This window comes from Oncorhynchus kisutch, linkage group LG6, assembly GCF_002021735.2.
Source record: "Oncorhynchus kisutch isolate 150728-3 linkage group LG6, Okis_V2, whole genome shotgun sequence".
Classification (NCBI taxonomy): Eukaryota; Metazoa; Chordata; class Actinopteri; order Salmoniformes; family Salmonidae; genus Oncorhynchus; species Oncorhynchus kisutch.
In genome coordinates this window covers 71,910,743-71,931,176 of record NC_034179.2, presented here as the reverse complement: position 1 = coordinate 71,931,176, position 20,434 = coordinate 71,910,743, and the positions used below count along the sequence as shown (strand labels likewise).

The 20,434-nt window shown below is 42.0% G+C and overlaps 1 protein-coding gene across 2 annotated transcripts; it reads right to left on the bottom strand.

Moving 5' to 3' along the window:
- Positions 1–1,466: 1,466 nt before the first annotated feature.
- Positions 1,467–18,519, bottom strand: LOC109891930 (transmembrane protein 184B). 2 transcript variants are annotated; one of them, XM_031827366.1, is made up of 9 exons: positions 18,195–18,519; positions 13,618–13,845; positions 10,309–10,474; positions 7,948–8,038; positions 7,592–7,667; positions 6,525–6,616; positions 6,139–6,308; positions 5,797–6,003; positions 1,467–3,592 (listed from the first exon to the last, which is right to left on the bottom strand). In XM_031827366.1, exons 2-9 carry the CDS (start codon positions 13,843–13,845, stop codon positions 3,354–3,356), a joined length of 1,269 nt encoding a protein of 422 aa, XP_031683226.1. In that variant the 5' UTR covers positions 18,195–18,519; the 3' UTR covers positions 1,467–3,353. The 2 variants fall into 2 exon arrangements, with proteins under 2 accessions (XP_031683226.1, XP_031683227.1); XM_031827367.1 differs by having other exon boundaries at positions 18,016–18,517.
- Between the last annotated feature and the right edge of the window lie 1,915 nt (positions 18,520–20,434).

Below are 20,434 nucleotides of genomic sequence, written 5' to 3'. Positions count from 1 at the left end.
TCAGGGTAACAACCCTAAGCACAAGGCCAAGACAATGCCAGAGTCGCTTCGGGACAAGTCTCTGAATGTCCTTGAGTGGACCAGACTTGAACCCGATCTAACATCTCTGGAGAGACCTGAAAATAGCGACGCTCCCCATCCAACCTGACAGAGCTTGAGAGGATCTGTAGAGAAGAATGTGAGAAACACCCCAAATACAGGTGTGCCAAGCTTGTTGCGTCATACCCAAGAAGACGCAAGGCTGTAATCGCTTCAAAAGTTGCTTCAATAAAGTACTGAAAAGGGTTTGAATACTTATGTAAATTTGATATTTTGTTCATTTTTTTGTATAAAAATCCCGCCGCTGTTTTTGCTTTGTCATGATGGTCTATTGTGTGTAGATTGATGAGAGAATAAAACTATTTAATCCATTTAAAAATAAAGCTGTAATGTAACAAAATTTGGAAAAAGTCAAGGGGTCTGAATACTTTCCAAATGCACTGTATAAATGCAACATGTAAAATGTTAGTCCCATGTTCCATGAGTTGAAATAAATAATCTTCCAAATGCACAAAAAGCTTAATTCTCTCAAATTTGGTGCACAAATTTGTTTACATCCCTGTTAGTGAGCATTTATCCTTTGCCAAGATAATCCATCCACCTGACAGGTGTGGATAATATCAAGAAGCGGATTAAACAGCATGATCCTTACAAAGGTGCACCTTGTGCTAGGGACCACAAAAGGCCACTTTAAAATGTGCAGGTTTGCACACAACACAATGCCACATATGTTTCAAGTTGTGAGGGAGCGTGCAATTGGCATGCTTACTGCAGGAATGTCTACCAGAGAATAGAATGTTCATGTCTTTACCATAAACTGCCTCCAGTGTCGTTTTAGAGAATTTAGCAGTGCGCCCAACTCGCCTCACAACCACAGCCTAGGACCGTCACACTCGGAGGTGCGGGTGCTGAGGAGTATTTCTGTATGAAATAAAGCCCTTCGGTGGGGGAAAAACTCATTTTGATTGGCTGGGCCTGGCTCCCCATGGCTGCACCCCTGCCAAGTCATGTGAAATTCATGGATTAGGGCCTAATATATTTATTTCAATTGATTGATTACCTTATATGAACTGTAACTCAGTCAAATCTTTGAAATTGTTACATGTTGTTTATATTTCTGTTCAGTATACATTGTGCATATGTAAACTATAGAAAAAAAAATAGATATATGCACATCCAACTTATCAGGTGCAGGACAGAAGAACATACCAAAGACAAAAGGAATGTGCGCAACTCTGGTATGCTCCCATGGTGATTTAATCAGATGCACAATAAAGACAAAGTTTCAATCAGAGTTGGATCTTCGTCAGATTGACCTGAGTGGCAGACATTCCTTTTTTTCTTGCATATTTGCATATATAAACTACACATTGACACATCCAGGCCAAAACAGGAGGTTTAAAAAAATACTTTCGTAGTCGCAAGAGTCCCGGAACATCTCTTTAATCGTTTATTTTACCTGAGTGCAAAAATGTGACACAACCAAATAAACCAGAATTCAGTAATAGACACTATAGTTACACTACATCTCAGTGATCACTTTATATCCAACTCTACATCTGTTTCTGCTTTCCCAGTAAGGCAGCAATAATTGGCACATGAGGGTATGGAAAAAGTGATTACATTGCACATAATTTCCCTAACTTAAACACAGTTCAAAATGATAGGTAGATGGTGTCCCTCTATCACAATGATAGGTAGATGGTAGATGGTGTCCCTCTATCACAATGATAGGTAGATGGTAGATGGTGTCCCTCTATCACAATGATAGGTAGATGGTAGATGGTGTCCCTCTATCACAATTTGCCACAAACAGAAACAAAATATATATATTTTCTAATGACATGAAACCAACTTAAATATCATGAAATATCAAACTGATCTGCAGAAATCACTGAAAACACATTGTTAATACTACATAGCTTATTTACAATATAGCAATTTATCAAACTTTGTCATTAAGGTAAACATAACAGCAAACATGTCTTAAAAATTAAACATTGAGACCAAAGTACACTGCATAATTTAACATTTAAACCAATCAAACAATTGCTGTACAAATGTTATCTTCAGTGAATTGAAAGGAACAATAATACGAACATCAGAAACTATAAAGGTTCTACTCAAACTATTTACAATACTGCAAATGTTTTTTTTAGGGTTAACATTGTAGAGCTCTGCTGAATTATACACGGAAATCCATGCTGAGAAAATTAATGAGAATACCACAACCCTCCAAGTTGGTGGGAGTCGGCCTTATCCTCCAATTTGTCTGTGGCATGTTAGATACAAAGGATTTCAAAGCGCCAAAGTCTAGAGTTTGAAGTTCCTGCTCCAAAGTCAGTTGTGTCTTTGAAAAAATAATTCAGTTCGTCAGGAGACCCAACAGAGGACTGCTGAGCAAATACTTCAAACACGCAAATGCAAGAGATGGTCCTTGAAGTGTCAGAGCCAGCCATGACGGGCACGATTCCTGGGTTCCCTCCTGAAGTCGTACATTAATCAGCTCCTATTTGAAACTCCCATGAATCAGAGAGAGTGGAGTACATACTTCAGCGGCCAGAGAAGAGCTCAGTCACTGCTACGATAGAGACCGAACCAGGATCAGGGAAAAGACCAAAATAAAAATTGCATCACTACCTGCCATGTCTGAAACGGCTCAGCAGACAGGCTATTTTCCCATAGTATCATGACTAGCAAGGCAGAAACAAAACGCATCTCATAAGGTTATTAAAATCTTCATTTCGGTCCCCTTCTTGATCTTTCCTGCAATAATTATTCATTAAATTAACTGTCCAGTGAAAATCTCACTTTTAAAAGTTCATACTCTGTTAACTCGTACCCAAATAATATTGTGTCGAAAGCATCAACTGGAGAAAAACACTTCAAAAACCTCAAACTTGTATTTCAAACAGACCGTTTAAAACATGCTTGCTATTTCATAGATGATGTCATCCTCCTCAGCTGGCCAATCAGCCATCTCCTCACATGAATATTTTTACCTCACCATTCTATTGTTGGGGTACGCCGACACCATTCCAACACAGAAAAACTGCATACAGAAATATTTTTGGAAGGAAAACTTTCAAATTTTGTAATGAATTATGTATAGATCATATTTCATAGAAACACTGGACAGTTACTTTAAAACCAGGACTAAAGTAAAGAGTTCATCTTAAGAAATGAAATGAAAGAGGATGAAAATAAACCACACAGACGGATGCCAGGTTTGACAGTGGGATATGCTGTGCCAGTGTTGTCCTGGGTGTGGTGAGGAAACAAAGACATGGATACCCACCACGGTGGGCGACTCCTTAGAATTCGTCATCAGAGATAATCAGCAGGACTTTGTCAGATTTCTTGGAGCTCTTGCTGCTGCCGCCTGTGCCTGCCTTGCCGTTGTTCTGGCTGGGCTGTACCACCTCCTGGGTGGACTGCTGGGTGTACTGCTGGTAGGCTGGGGAGAAGTTGTGGATGGCATCCTGGACCATGTCCCCAGGGTTCATCGTCTCCTTCAGACCACTGGAGATGCTCTGCATGGGGGCGATGTTGTCTAGAAGTACATAACAACAGACACATTTTGACATGGTCATTTAACTTGTTTATAGGACATAACTTTGATCTGAATATCAAACCATAGAAAATACAATATACAACATGAGAAATACAAGAGTAGTTACGCTTATGAAAACTAAATTCATCCATTTTTGAAGACAAAAGTGCTGACAGAGACTCATTAGGAAAAACTCCCTAGTCCAGAATCACAGTTGATACGAATCTCACTCATTGGTTTTAAGACTGCTCAGTCCTTGTGCTCAGTGTTCCACCACATGAGGACCTCTTGTTAGTGTTCCTCTATTCTGTGTTGATGGATGAGAGCATAGAGAGAGATGACAGGGGGTCTGCAGCAATTTAGTGGGAGTGAGGAAGATGCTTCCTCTCCTCTGTCTACCTTCCCAGTCACTTCCCCGACTGAGCCCCTCCAGCTGTGGGCCAGGCTGATACTTGACCCTGTAATACCAGAGTGTCTCATCCAACGTCCCGGGAGCAGTCCGGTGCAGACAGAACCAACGCAGCCTTCTGTTTCAGGGTCAGCGACAGTGCAGTCTAGGCCAGGTCTCTGGAGGAAAGGCGGCACGGCGGAGGGTTCCGCTGTGCTTCAGGGTCAGAGTAGTGGTTAGGCATGCTCTCCTGAGCTTCTCCTCACAGCTGGCCTGTTTTGCAACTAGGGCTGGGGCTGGCCTCAGTCAGGGTTGGAGGAGGACAGCCTGGAGGTATATAAGCCTCCCAAATCTCCACAGGCATTGAAAACACCACACATTAATGACCTTCTGACACTTCGCAGCCCAGGGAGGGTTGGATGGGGCTGTGACTACAACTCTCAGCAGCAATATCAAAAGGCTAGACTAGTCTTAATGGGAATCTTTCTGGTTCAGGTAATATTTATGCAGTCCAGTCACATACTATAGCACTGAATTATGACCTTTGAATTGGTGCTTTGGTAGAAAATAACAACTCAGTGGGGCATATAAGAAATGTAGCCCCAACACCATGCGTCCCTTTGAGAGGGAAAATTAACTTTCAAAACCATACTTTTGGAAACTCCTCAGAGAATAGTCTGGCTTCAGCTGCATTTCATTTACAAGTTTAGACCACAATAAAAATCTAATTTGCTGCTTAACTTTCTGCGGCTACATTACCATTAGTTTTAAATGAATAGCAACTATAGCGAATTAATAATACATTTTGTACGGGAGCACGAAGAAGGCCGAGCATGGGAGAAATCACTATTCATTTTGTCACAAGGTTCTTTTGATCACTCGGCAACATGAAGAGAACACTTTTACCGGTCAAATGTAATGGACATGGAAACATTTCACACTTAATCAGCATTCAGCGATTCCGTTTCTTTCTGCACGTCTGTCTCCTATAGCCAAAGGCCTTAGCAGGACTGCTGTTGCAGGAGGTAACAAGCTGAGATGATTGATATCTCCGCAGAAGGCTTTTCCCTTGGTCTCCATTTGTCTTCTGCTCATGTGAAAGGTATTGACGTCAGAGCGGTACTGCTAGTTCCTGCGATTAAGCGTATAGTGGCTATGAAATGCTCTTTCTATAGTGTGCTGTGCTAGCAACCTTCCTGTGTGCCATGAGTAATGATGAACACCCTGAAGACCATTCCTCTGCTGACCTCTGGCCTGCCTGGTTCACACTGTTCACTCTTGCCATGTCTCTCTGACCCGTTTCCCATTCCCTGTTTACAGCCAGGGAATGGGACAGAAAACTGCATTGTCACCTACAGGTAACTTCCAAAATAAAGGAAACACTTGAGTAAATGGGGGATACAAAGTTTATTGAAAGCAGTTGCTTCCACACAGGTGTGGTTCCTGAGATAATTAATACATTAACATCCCATTATTTTGTCTACCATGGCTCGGTGTCTTTGAAAAATGGGTCTCAGAGGAACATAAGGGGTTTAAAGTGTGTGTGTGGGGTCACCAGATCGCAACCCAATTGAACACTTAAGGGAAATTCTGCAGCAGACATATGGTGAGCCATATGTTTGGAACATTGAATTGCAAAGAAATCACTGTATCGAATCGCAATACATACAGAATCGTGAGAATTGCAATACACATCGTATCGGCACCCAAGTATAGTGCTAATATCGTGTCCGGCAATTCCCAGCCCTCCTAATGACCATTTCATCAGCTCCAACAGATACCTCCCCTCTCTATGAACGTGTAGAAGTGCAGTTACCGTGTGTCCCTGGTAGATCGTTCTTCTTCTCCTGGTACACGGTGCAGGTGAAGGCGTAGCGCAGGGCGATAGCAGCGAAGAACATCTCGATGCAGGTGATGAAGTTCTGCCAGCCTGCTGCCACTGTGCCGGCCCCCACCTCCTGGCCGTCGATAAACAGGGCGTTAGGGATGACCCCACAGCGCTCCAGGATGGCCAGCAACATACCTAAACAACAAAAAGACAACACCTTCACGTGCTACTCCAGTCTAATGTATCAATTACAATGTATTTTGTAGACTTTTCCAACCCCATCAGGGTTTGAATCTGTTGATATTAAGTCAAGGTAAGGGACCAACGCACCCTGCCAGAAGGACAGGAAGATGACAGATTTGATGGTGAGGAATTTGAGCACGGGTTCATAAGGCCTCAGCAGGTCACTGGTAGCAAAGAAGAAGAGGAAGAGAGCGTACAGGGCCAGGCTGACAGAGATGTTGTAGATGATGGTGATGTAGAGGTATCCTCCATTCACACTGCAGATGGGAACAGGATCAATACAGACGTTAGTAGGGATCTATCTACATTCAGTTTCTGAATTTCCATCCAAATGGAATACTCATATTGTAAATATCAATGTCTAATAGATTCATGTGAAATGTAAAAAGCACAAAAAAACCACAATGAGTAGTGCGAGCATGTGAAGGGAAGTTGAATGGGTGAAATGGAATGGAATGAAAGGTTGTGCTCACTTAAAGTCTCCATCATGATATTTGCCAAAGGCCTGCAGGAGGATGGTGATGACGGCCATGATGGGTTTGACGACACAGAACTGAAGAGTGGCCTGCATGACATCAATACAGGATGGGACATGCATTGAACACAGAAACAAAACCAGGAACAATGCAGGTGACAACTACTTCATGCTGGTTATTGGATTTGAAAGGTAGCCAACTGTACGTCTTCAAACACTGAGTAATCTATGAAATGAATGAACATTTTGTGGAAATTGTGTGTCTATCAATTTGCAATGTGTGATATAACATGTTAAAAATCTCAAAAATATGCATGTATTGACATTATGCCAAAACAATGTACTGTCTGAAGTAATGTTAAAGTACACTAAGGGGCATGTGATTGAGTTTCAAGGGTCAGTAGTTTTCCTTACTGGGGCTACCTGCAGACCTTTAAATGGGAAATGATATAGCAACTTTAGGACAGGCTGGTACTTTTGGATTAGAGGTCCTCCTCTTGAAACCCGGAGTAATCTCTAAATGCAGTTATTGATCCCATTTCCTCCAACTTGTCGTCTCACAGAGCAGATATAGTTCTATCCCTTTCAACTCTGCTACCGGAGGGAAGAGAACAGCAAGGTTGTGCTTTGAAACCACCCCACGTAGGAGTCCAGCCAGAACATGCCAAGTGTTAATCAGCTCCATATTCTGGACATCTATTCACTGTTCTGAGGACATATCTTTCAGATCCAATTGCCATCAGGGTAAGACTCAGAGCACAGACTGCATCCCCAAGACACTATGGGGACAGTCTCAAGCTGACAGCTCATGTTATTTCTCTGTGCTTATTACAGAGCTGATTTTACCTGTTCTCAGATTGCTTTCATTTTCCTTTTTAACCAGTCAACCTTATCCTCTAAAAAGTGGACAGCCAATTATAATGGCTGTCATTTCGCAATAGAGGAGCGATCTTGCTTTTGAAAAAAGTTCAATGAGGTGACATTAAAATAACAAATCACAATTTCCTATTTCCATATTTTCAGAGTGCTTTCATCACCCAAGCAGGGAGGGAGATGGAAACTCACCTGTTTACAGAATCTTAAAAAGCCAATAGAGTAGCTTATTCCACCTAAGCAGCAGGTACCATACATACAGCTCGACCTGGGAATGATAGAAAATGTTTGGTCACAAATGTATCCTTTGAATGTGTACGAGATTTAAAGACATCGTTCTAGTGTCCAAAATACAAGACAGCATTATCCTTGAAGTCAGACTACCAATAAGTTAATTCGAGGAAATGACAGACTGACCCTGGGTGACTGCAAGACTTGCAATACGAACTGAAAAATCCACAACATTCTGGGTGGGTTTTATGAAAGCTACTTGCATAGCGTGTAGTATGAGACCATGGTATGGGGGGGATGGGACTGGGAGCACTCACTCAATGGACTTCCCTCGGATCTCGGACATGATGGCACTCTCTCCCCCGAGGTACTCAAAGGACAGGCTCAGGAAGTTGTAAATCACAAATGCTGTCACGGAGAGAAGGGACAAAGTCACTCACATACATTCCTGTACATTATGATGGAATGTTGTTTACAACACGGATTCTAGGTTTTGCAAGTGGGGGTCATTTTCAAAAACAACAATTCAACGTCACGGGTCAGTCCGTTTGAAAATGGAATCCGTAGTAGAGGGAAACAGCACCACTGGCCGCCCCACCACCACAGTTATTGTTTTTGTTGCTGAGCTGAGGAGCGCCGTGCAGCATGGTAAAACATTTTTTTTTGCAGTAGATATTGTGCTCTTCCGCGCGTTCAATGATGTTGTAATATCACAAACAGATGTGGCTGTTTCACCATTAAATCTTTACACGGATGGGAATTAGCCTACATGGATAGGGCTACATTTCTTTCAGGAGAAATATGAAATGCATAACCATGGTAGCAATTAAAAAGGGAACAGTTTAGAGATAAAGGGGAAATTATTACACCAAAAAGGTGAGGACACAACAGTTCACATGACAACGCTGAATCCAAAACATGACACTGTTGATTTTATGTGCATTTTACATTTACTGTACTTTTCACCGCATCTGTTGATTCCGAAATCAGAAAATACTCTTGATTACATTCAGTAACATGATGAGAATATTCCTGGAAAATGTGGGGTAGGCGCAACATAAGAAATAAAAAAAATGACAAGGGTTTGAGTGAGAGGTGGCTACACACCTCTCCAAAGTGTGCACAAGTCATTTCAACGCACATTTATGACTTAAAAGAAGAGTCTTCCACTGTAAAGGTGCTTTTCGCTCTCCTAGCTGTTCCGTTGAGGAATTAGAGCAAACATACTTTTAGTTATTTTGTTTGGAACACAACCCTGCCATCACTCAATTACTGTTGTCGTTTACGCAATCCAAAAACTGACCATTACAAATCACGATCTGGGTCAGGTGGGCATCATTTGAAAGCCTGTTATTTTGCCAACATGACTAGCTAAGTTATAAAATATCATCTTACAGTGTTAGGATTTCACAATGCAATACAGGAAAACAGATCATAATTTTGTTGCGCATAGAAAGGAATCATGACTGCATTCAGGTGCGTGTGCCACAGGGGAGTTTGTCTCAATAGACAAACATAGGCTCGTTCTGTTCACAATAACCCTGGGTGTGTCATCATCTCAACATGTACATTAAACATAGTGATTGATAATAAAGGTCGACACTGTATATGACATGAGTTTTATGATATGAAAATGTGAAGTGCACATTTGGACTCGTGTGTTTGGCCTGCTTGTATGACATCAAAGCAGTGTTTATTATAATCCTCAACTTCTCATATTTCAAAATACATAGTTCTCTTAATTTACTGCACTTCCCTCACTCAGACAACAAAACATTTGCTAAAGTCGTCCAATTCGCGGGAGGGATGGGAGTGACACCGCCTGGGTGCTCAAGTTCAGCACGGATGTCAGAACCCATACAGCACTGAAGTGCAGAGTTTCACACAGTGCTTTAGCCCTGGCCATGCTGACTCAATGCAATGCAACAGTTACCCTGCTTTCAGATGCTGATTTTAGAGAGCAATCTCCACCACCAATCATAAACTTGTCTCAAACACTAAATTCATCTGGTCAATAATGTATGTGAAATACTAATAGTTTTGTCCATATATCAAATGACACTTAAACAATTCTATATTTGATTCACCTCTGCCATTGTTAAAGTACTACAGTCTTTTCTTATTGCTTCAGTACATAATGACTATTAAAGAAAGGCTTTTCAGAGGAAAATTCGTGAGACATTAATAATTAAATGTGAAGAATAGCTATGAGGAAGATGAACATTTCCTTTATGTTTGAATTAAAAACAAGTCTTAACTAGTTTAGTTTGGATTAGAATGATCTGAACTAAAGTACATCCCTTTTCCACCTTTTGCAAAAAATAGAATACAAAAACCACTAAGCCTAAGAGGAAAAATGACAGGTCTGAAAGTCTACACGCCCTGGAAACAGAACACCACGAACAATAGGACCTCTCTGCCCATAAGGCGGCACTGACAGGTGAGGAAAAACAGGTTGGGCCAGTCCGTTTTAGCTTCAATCCTTATAGCCATAAAATGTTTTTTTTCAGAACTCATAATAGGTCTAAATGTCATTACTGGCCAGACAGAACTCGCCCGGTGTCTGACTACTGCCGCCTGTATAGGTGCTTATAGAGTAAACCGCTGTCAAGGCGCTGGCTGAGATATGAGGCAACAGCGAAAGGGAGGAGAAGGGTGGGGTGGTTGGTTTACCGTACCTTCATAACAGTCTCGGACGGAGTCAAAGTAGACATAGTACTGGTCGTTGCTGATGAAGAGCAGGCTGAGCCAGGAGTCGAACGCATAGATTGGCACGATGAAAAGAATGCGAATGATGTAGCGCTGCTCGTTAGGGACCGTGTAGGACCTCAGGTGTGTGTAGATCTGGAAAAGGAACACAGAAACAAAACAAAAATAGTTATTAAAATAACAAGAGCACTGACTAGGCAAAAATGCATTGAGGTATTCAAATCCCAGTTTCAGTCCCTAGACCAACCATTATGAATAATTGAGCTAAACCTGACGAGCAGTATTAGGGGGCCAGTGCTTCAAAGAGATGGGTTCTTATGAATAAATGGCACTTCCTTGGAACCCTCTCAAGGCACGATTTGGCTATCACACAGGGCCCAACAGGCTTTAGAAGGACAGCATTACAGCATTGACTAAAATATATTAAAAAAGGATCGTGTCTGTAGGTTTGGGGTCGAGAGGTAAGAAAAAGATAGATGAGGGTAAAAATGAAAACCCAGAATGATAACACTGCACAATTGGGGTAACAAGGTGAGCGGGATGAATTTCTGCTGATCAATGCAAACGCTTGACTGAAAAGTGAACGTCTGTGTTATAGGATCAACTCTCCTAGAGATGTGTTGGACGGACGTTTTTACACTTGGGAGGGAGAACAGAAAGAAGTAGAGGGGTGCACTGCTTCAAAACTTGTGTCTCAGACGGTTGAATTTGATTGAACTCTTCAATTTCACTGAATCATTTAAAAACATAATGCAGTATGTGAATGCTAAATGGTGTGGCATGATTCCCTATTCTAGGAACCAACATTTTTCAGAATTGGAGTCAAGGCCATGGGGTGAAGGAAAGTTCAGAGCATCCATTACATAATTCAGTTTGTGAAGCACATAATCAACTACATATTTTCAGGGGCAAATGCCAAAGGAAACTAAAAGCAATGGTCAGAGTTGAGTATTGCAGTTTGATCCATTTCAAGTGGTGCACCATGGCATTTCTTGACTTCAGGTCCACTTACACAGACTCATGCAACATGATTAAATGGCCATTAGAGGTGGCACATTAGAGGATGGCCAATGCCAGGGCGTGATGCATGGGGCTCTCCTGAGAAGTGAAGCAGGCTGCAGACTGATGTCCTCCATTTCCCCTGAATGGCTGGTGGAAAGATTGTGGTCCTCCAGGCTCCATAATGCTGAGCTGACAGGCAGACAGACAGAGCTGTGTCCTGGGTAATGACTTTGCTCTAGCCTGACTCAGACTCAATACCCATCTTCCTTAGTTGAGCAGTAACCCAAGTCCATCCCCCAGCTAATTTCAGTTGGTCTTTGAAAGGCGTATAACTCTACCTCATAACACTCCCCAGCCCGCCCCTGGCACTGACAGCTGTGACACACCAAACGTCCATGTTGGAATGAGAAAGTGTGTGGAGTGTCTCGCGTTTATACCAAGCAGTGTCCGTGAGAAAGTGAGAGGGGCGCGCACTGAGCCCGACAGCTCTATACAGAACACCCAGACAGAATGAGAAGACCACACATCACACTGACTATAGTGTGATATTATGACCCTCCTCTCTCCATGACAAGCTGCCCCGGGAAGTGGGAGGTCTGAACAGTGTAGTGTGTCAGAGAACATCAGTAACACTCCATAGCACTGTAACACCTGGTGCTTTGGACCACAGTGAGCAGACTGGGATATCTAAGATCAGCATCGACCAGCATACAGTGTTAGTATGCAGAATTGGGATAGGAGGAGAACTCTCCAGAGACAGTCTTATGGAGGAAAATCTGATGATACACCAGAATACTAAATAAAAACAATCCTGTTGGGAAGGCTGTTTTTAATCTCCCTGTGTGCTTGCCTCATGCAACCCTGCAACTATCTCACGGGCCACATATGTTCATATCTGGCCTGCTTCGATGGGGAGTGGATGGGAAAACAATGTACTCCAAAACTAAAACAGATGGACTGAACGGGAGACTCCATGGAATGCCAAATTGACAGTATTTTTTGCGTGTTGTAAAAAAAACACATCTAATTAAAAAATTGTAGAACTCCTTTTATGAACAATTTCAATTTTATAAGACATGTTAAATCTAGTTTAGAAAAAGGGTATGCTCGCTATACCAGAGGTATGCCTACTTCTGCTTGATGTATTTTCAGTAATAAGTATGAGCTGATGAGTATGAGCTGAGTATGAGCTGATGATAATGTGAAACGTATCAGAAATGTTGCAACCAGCGTATAGAAAAGGTCAGCACATAAACCCTGGGGACAATAATACCATCATATTCCTATCTAGAAATATTGTGATCATCTAAATCTCCAACCAGAGCCAACACAGTGGGACTCCCTGGGGGCTTCCTGTCTATACAGCCGCTAAAGGTTGGATGGACCCATTCTCAGCAGCACTCAGGTTTATCGGTTCATCAGCACAATATGAGAAGAGACGCCTCGCTCCCCAATGCTGAGCAGCATAAAACACACGGGTCCTTCGCTGATTGCCCCTCGCAAAACGTGATCCTCTCCTTTTATTACGTCGCTGGAACTGTGACCTCGACAACACCTGCACATCGCTGCTGATAATGCATGCCTTCAAATGTCCACCCTCTCTGGAGTTGATGAAACCGCAGTCTGGTGATAAGTATCACCATCGTCTCCACTGAAAGATTACAGCAAGAGACTGAGTAAATAGCAATAACTGAAGAAAAAACACCCTTCAGTAAGCCTATAATGAATGTGAATATAATCATGGATAGGCCTTATTATACTTGGTTAAAGTTATATAACTGCCCTGCCCAGCCATTTGATCGATGACGGCTCTATTTGCATTGTGTTGTTATCAGTGGTAGTCACGGTCAACGGAAGTGCCCGCAAACAGCAACACTAATGGATCACCTAGTAACAATTAAGAAACAATGACACACTATGTACAAACCGTCACTTTACAGATAGGAGCCAATTAACTTTCACACTCAGCCTTGCCTCTCAATGATGGAGACGGCGAGGAGAAAGTAGGTCTGGTCAACACCTGATACTGGATCAAATGTAGAAGTGAAAAACACAAAACAAAATGTATTGTCTGGCTGGAGTCTTCGCCCTCTGGTAAGGGTGTAGGCAACCCACAACACCTTCCTAGCTCCCATTACATATTTGCATTTGTTTGCCTAAAAGCTGAGTGATACTGACAACGCCTGGAGCCATGCTTTTAACTTGCCACTGATTTTGTTCACTAGATTCACGTCAAAATGAGTACAGAGGCAGAAAACTGATAAAATGTAACCTACCTGATGGCAAGTGAGGAGCAGTGCTGACCAGACAAAGATCCCCGACAGAGCTTGAGCAGCAGTCGTATTCAAGAAGATATCGTGTGCCACAATAGTCCCATTCCCTGTTTGAATTATTGTCATGTTGGATATGTCTGACTTGTTAAGAATTGGAGACGCGAAACGTATGAGAGACTCATTTTGGGGGACCTCCGAGTCCATCGCCATCTCCTCTGAGGTGCTGTTCATCTGAAACAATAAAAAGTGTTGTTTGAGTAAATGAGGAAGCTTTAGGCCAGGGATGGTCAAATAGATTCAGCTGCGGGCCAATTTTTTCTTGAGTGGATAGTCAGGGGGTCAGAACATAATGACAAATAATTTGTAGACTTCAAATTAACCGCAAGAAGCCTAAACAGATACAATATTTGACTGAAACATAAATCATTTCAAACCTTGCTAACATTTGAAAAGGATCACATATCACTTGGAGCTGATTTGCAGGTGTTTTTACAGTCTTATGTCCCCCCCCCCCCCCCCCCCCAAAAAAAACGATATATACACAGTGCATTCAGAAAGTATTCAGACCCTCTCCTTTTTCCACATTTTGTTACGTTACAGCCGAATTCCAAAATGGATTAAAAAAAAATAACAATCATCAATCTACACACAATACCCCATAATGACAAAGTGAAACGTTTTTTTTATGTTTGCAAATGTATAAAAAATAAAACAGAAATTCCTTATTTACGTGAGTATTCAGACCATTTCCTATGAGACTAGAATTATTGTTTAACCTTTATTTAACTAGGCAAGTCATTTAAGAACAAATTCTTATTTTCAATGCCTAGGGTTCAGGGGCAGAATGACAGATTTGTACCTTGTCAGCTCAGGAGTTTGAACTTGCAACCTTCCGGTTACTAGTTCAACGCTCTAACCACTAGAGGTGCATCCTGATTCCATTGATCATCCTCTAGCCCAGCTGTGGTAAATTCAATTGATTGGACATTATTTGGAAAAGGCACACAACTGTCTATATAAGGTCCCACAGTTGACAGTGCACGTCAGAGCAAAAACCAAGCCATGAGGTCGAAGGAATTGTCCATAGTGCTCCGAGATAGGATTGTGTTGAGGCACAGATCTGGAGAAGGGTACCAAAATATTTCTGCAGCATTGAAGGTCCCTAATAACACAGTGGCCTCTATCATTCTTAAATAGAAGAAGTTTGGAACCACCAAGACTCTTCCCGAGAGCTGGCTGCCGGCCAAACTGAGCAATCAGGAGAGAAGGGCCTTGGTCAGGGAGGTGACCAAGAACCCGATGGTCACTCTGACAGAGCTCCAGAGTTCCAGAAGGACAACCATCTCTGCAGCACTCCACCAATCAGGCCTTTATGGTAGTGGCCAGACAAAAGCCACTCCTCAGTAAAAGGCACGACAGCCTGCTTGCATTTTGCCAAAAGGCACCTAAAGACTCTCAGACCATGAGAAACAAGATTCTCTGGTTTGATGAAACCAAGATTGAATTGTTTGGCCTGAATGCCAAGTGTCTGGAGGAAACCTGGCACCATCCCTACGGTGAAGTATGGTGGTGGCAGCATCATGCTGTGGGGATATTTTTCAGCGGCAGGGACTGGGAAACTAGTCAGGATCGAGGGAAAGATGAACGGAGCAAATTACAGTGAGATCCTTGATGACAACCTGCTCCAGAGCATTCAGGACCTCAGACTGGGGTGAAGGTTTATCTTCCAACAGTACAACAACCCTAAGTACACAGCCAAGACAACGCAGAAGTGGCTTTGGGACAAGTCTCTGAATGTCCTTGAGTGGCCCAGCCACAGCCCGGACTTGAACCCGAATTAACATCTCTGGAGAGACCTGAAATAGCTGTGCAGCAACACTCCCCATCCAACCTGACAGAGCTTGAGAGGATCTGCAGAGAAGAATGGGAGAAACTCCCCAAATACAGGTGTGCTAAGCTTGTAGTGTCATACCCAAGAAGACTTGAAGCTGTAATTGCTGCCAAATTTACTTGAAGTACTGAGAATACAGTCTGAGCCAGGGGTCTGTTACTTGAACTCTGGGAAGCATTTATTTGGGCTGCAATTTCTGAGGCTGATAACTCTAATGAACTTATCCTCTGCAGCAGAGGTAACTCTGGGTCTTCCTTTCCTGTGGCGGTCCTCATAAGAGCCAGTTTCATCATAGCGCTTGATGGTTTTTGCGACATTTTTGAAATTTTCCAGATTGACTGACCTTCATGTAATGATGGACTGTCATTTCTCTTTACTTATTTGAGCTGTTCTTGCCATAATATGGACTTGGTATTTTACCAAATAGGGCTATCTTCTGTATACCACCCCTACCATGTCACAACACAACTGATTGGCTCAAATGCATTAAGAAGGAAAGAAATTCCACAAATTAACTTTTAACAAGGCACACCTGTTCATTGAAATGCATTCCAGGTGACTGCCTCATGAAGCTGGTTGAAACAATGCCAAGAGTGTGCAAAGCTCTCATCAAGGCAAAGGGTGGCTACTTTGAAGAATCTAAAACATATTTTGATTTGTTTAACACTTTTGTTTACTACATGATTCCATATGTGTTATTTCATAGTTAATGTCTTCACTATTATTCTACAATGTGTTTTTTTTTTAAAGAACCTTGAATGAGTAGGCGTCCAAACTTTTGACTGGTACTAATATATATATATATATATATAAACGCAACATGTAAAGTGTTGGCCCCATGTTTCATGAGCTGAAATAAAAGATCCCCCCCAAAATGTCCATACACACAAAAAGCTTATTTCTCTAAAATTGTGTGCATATTTGTTTCCATCCCTGTTAGTGAGCATTTCTCCTTTGACAAGATAATTCATCTACCTGACAGGTGTGGCATATCAAGAAGCTGATTCAACAGCAAAACACAGGTGCACCTTGTGCTGGGGACAATAAAAAGCCACAAAATGTAGTTGTCACACAAAACAATTCCACAGATGTCTCAAGTTGAGGGAGCATGCAGTTGGCATGCTGACTTGACTGCAGAAATGTCTACTAGAGCTGTTGCCAGAGAATGTAATGTTCATTTTTCTACCATAAGCCAACTCCAACATTGTTTTAGAGAATTTGGCCTCAAAAACACAGAACACGTGTAACCACGCCAGTCCAGGGTCTCTGCATCCGGCTTCTTCATCTATGGAATTGTCAGGACAGCTGATGACATTGTGGGTTTGCATAACTGAAGAATTGATGCACAAACTGTCAGAAACCGCCTCAGGGAAGCTCACCTGCATGCTCGTCGTCCTCACCAGGGTCTTGACCTGACTGCAGTTGGCAAATGCTCACCTTTGATAGCAAATGCTCACCTTTGATGGCCACTGGCACGCTGGAGAAGTGTGCTCTACATGGATGAATCCAGGTGTACCGGGCAGATGGCAAACATCGTGTATGGCGTTGTGTGGACGAGTGGTTTTCTGGTGTCAATATTGTGAACAGAGTGCCCCATTCTGGCGGTGGTGTTAGAGATCACAGATAGATCTCAGAAACCGTGGGGGGCCAAATAAATTAGTTGGCCAGTGGCTGCCAGTTGGGGAACCCTGCTCTAGGCTCAGTTGTGGAAAAAGTATGCAATTATCATACTTGAGTAAAAGTAAATATACTTCAATAGAAAATGACTCAAGTAAGAGTGAGAGTCACCCAGTAAAATAGTACTTAAGTAAAAGTCTAAAAGTATAAATAATTTCAAATTCCTTCTATTAAGCAAACCAGAAGGCACCCACCAAAAACACTACTTAAATTGTACTTTAAAGTATTTTTACACCACTGTCTAGGCTACATACATATAGGAAATCATATTTTAAATTTCCTAAACATTTGCATGACAATCAGCTGCTGGTTTATGAAAAAGCGCAGGTTCTATGAGCTGCGAACTTCTTTATAACATAACATCACAACTGCAGTATAAAATACCATAAAACACTAGCAGATCAGCTCCATGTGATTTTAATTTGGGAACTCTGTTCCAAAATGTTCCACGCATAATAGAGAGATTATATTCGATCGTATACAAATGTGGACAAGGGTTGAAATTATTATGTTTTAGGCTTCTTGCGGTCAATGTGCTATCTAAAAATAATGTGTAATTATGTTCCGGTGTTCTGACAGAGGGGGAATTTTCGGCACAACACCCGCCCATGACCGCCCGCTCAAGAAAAAAATTGTCCCGCGGCTGAATCTACAGTAGTTGATGATCCCTGTGATAGGCCTATGTGAATTATGTTAAAAACAACCGCAACCTTAATAATCTGTCTGAGAAACCTGTTGCATGGGCAAGTCATAGCCTACACGCCTATGTCCAAACAAATATGTGTAATTACTTAGTTATATGTAGGCTACATAGGTAAAATACTGAGGTTTACCTTAGCTGTCTGTAGACTCGATGGTGTTAACCTAACGTTACTGGAGTATCCACTTTGAGCGAAATAAACTTCAAATAGAACGGGCAGGTATAAATCGTGCCCTTTCTCAAAAATACATTTGGAATGGAACAATTAATAGAAATAAAGATGATTTAGCTGATGTTATCAAATACCATTACCAGTGAGCTTGCTGAGAAATGGCTTCCTTTCAAAAGGTACGAACGAAGGATTCAATACTTCCTTGTTGTGAAGACAGGTGTAATGGGAGTTCGAAGTCCACAGAGCCGGTGAAGGTTGAACTGACTCAGTCAGTGTAGGTTATTCGAATAACGAAGGATGTAGGCCTATGTTTTAATTACTTTTCTAATAAAAGCGACACAGATAATACCGAATATAAACTCTCTGGACTATTGCCCCTTCTCAATAAACTGCAACATCAGGGATTCATTAATTGCGCTGTTTCTGTTTCAAAACGTTTCGTCACAACAGAAACCGTTTAAGCCAAAGGAAAAGGTTTTGCAACGATAACGAGTTTCAATTGGACAAATTCAGATAGGTCCCTCCCGATTTCCGTCCGTTCGCTGTTTGCTTCCGTTTGGTTCTTACACGGTAAACGGTTTCCGTTGCCAGACTCATGAATACACCCCAGGTAAACACTCAGGTGGAACATGGACGTAGAAGCGGTCATCGTCATGTGACATAACCATAGGCCAAGTAGCATGTCCATCCAGTCGTGTGTGTGCAATAAGTGAGAACTTTGTGGATACATGTGGTCTGTGGTTGAGGCCAGTTGGACATACTGCCAAATTCTCTTGGATTTTTTATTTCAGCTCATGAAACACAGGACCAACACTTTATACTGAAATAATATATAAACGCAACATGTAAGGTGTTGTTACCATGTTTAAGGAGCTGACGAAAAAAAGTCCAGAAATGCTCAATACCCACAAAAAGCTTAGATCTCTTAAATTTTGGGCACAACCCTGTTATTGAGCATTTCTCCTTTGCCAAAGTGTGACATATCAAGAAGCTGATTAAACAGCATGATCATTACACAGGTGTACCTTGTGCTAGGGACAATAAAAAGGCCACTTTAAAATGTGCACAAAACACAATGCAACAGAGGTCTCAAGTTGAGGGAGTGTGCAATTGGCATGTTGACAGCAGGAATGTCCACCAGAGCTGTTGCCTGTAATAAAGCCGTTTTGTGGGGGAAAACTAATGTTGATTGGCTGGGCCTGGCTCCCCAGTGGGTGGGCTTATGCCCAACCAGGCCCAAACACGGCTGTATCCCTGCCCAGTCATATGAAATCCAAAGATTAGAGCCCAATGAATTTATTTCAATTGACTGATTTCCCTATATTAACTGTAACTCAGTCAAATCTTTTGAAATTGTTGAGTGTTGTGTTTATATTGTTGTTCTATTTACATACAGTTGAAGTCGGAAGTTTACATACACTTAGGTTGGAGTCATTAAAACTCGTTTTCAACCACTCCACAAACTAGTTTTGGCAAGTCAGTTAGGACATCTACTTTGTGCATGACACAAGTCATTTTTCCAACAATTGTTTACAGACAGATTATATCACTTATAATTAAATGTATCACAATTCCAGTGGGTCAGAAGTTTACATACACTAAGTTGACTGTGCCTTTAAACAGCTTGGAAAATCCCAGAAAATTATGTCATGGCTTTAGAAGCTTCTGATAGGCTAATTGACATCATTTGAGTCAATTGGAGGTGTACCTGTGGATGTATTTCAAGGCTTACCTCTTTGCTTGACATCATGGGAAAATCTAAAGAAATCAGCCAAGACCTCAGAAAACAAATTGTAGACATCCACAAGTCTGATTCATCCTTGGGAACAATTTCCAAATGCCTGAAGGTACCATGTTCATCTGTACAAACAATAGTATGTAAGTATAAACACCATGGGACCACGCAGCCGTCATACCGCTCAGGAAGGAGACACGTTCTACTCCTAGAGATGAACGTACTTTGGTGCGAAAAGTGCAAATCAATCCCAGAACAACAGCAAAGGACCTTGTGAAGATGCTGGAGAAAACAGGTACAAAAGTATCTATATCCACAGTAAAACGAGTCCTATATTGACATAACCTGAAAGACCGCTCAGCAAGGATGAAGCCACTGCTCCAAAACCGCCATAAAAAAGCCAGACAACAGTTTGCAACTGCACATGGGGACAAAGATACTTTTTGGAGAAATGTCCTCTGGTCTGATGAAACAAAAATACAACTGTTTGGCCATAATGACCATCGTTATGTTTGGAGGAAAAAGGGGGATGCTTGCAAGCCGAAGAACACCATCCCAACCGTGAAGCACAGGGGTGGCAGCATCATGTTGTGGGGGTGCTTTGCTGCAGGAGTGACTAGTGCACTTAACAAAATAGATGGCATC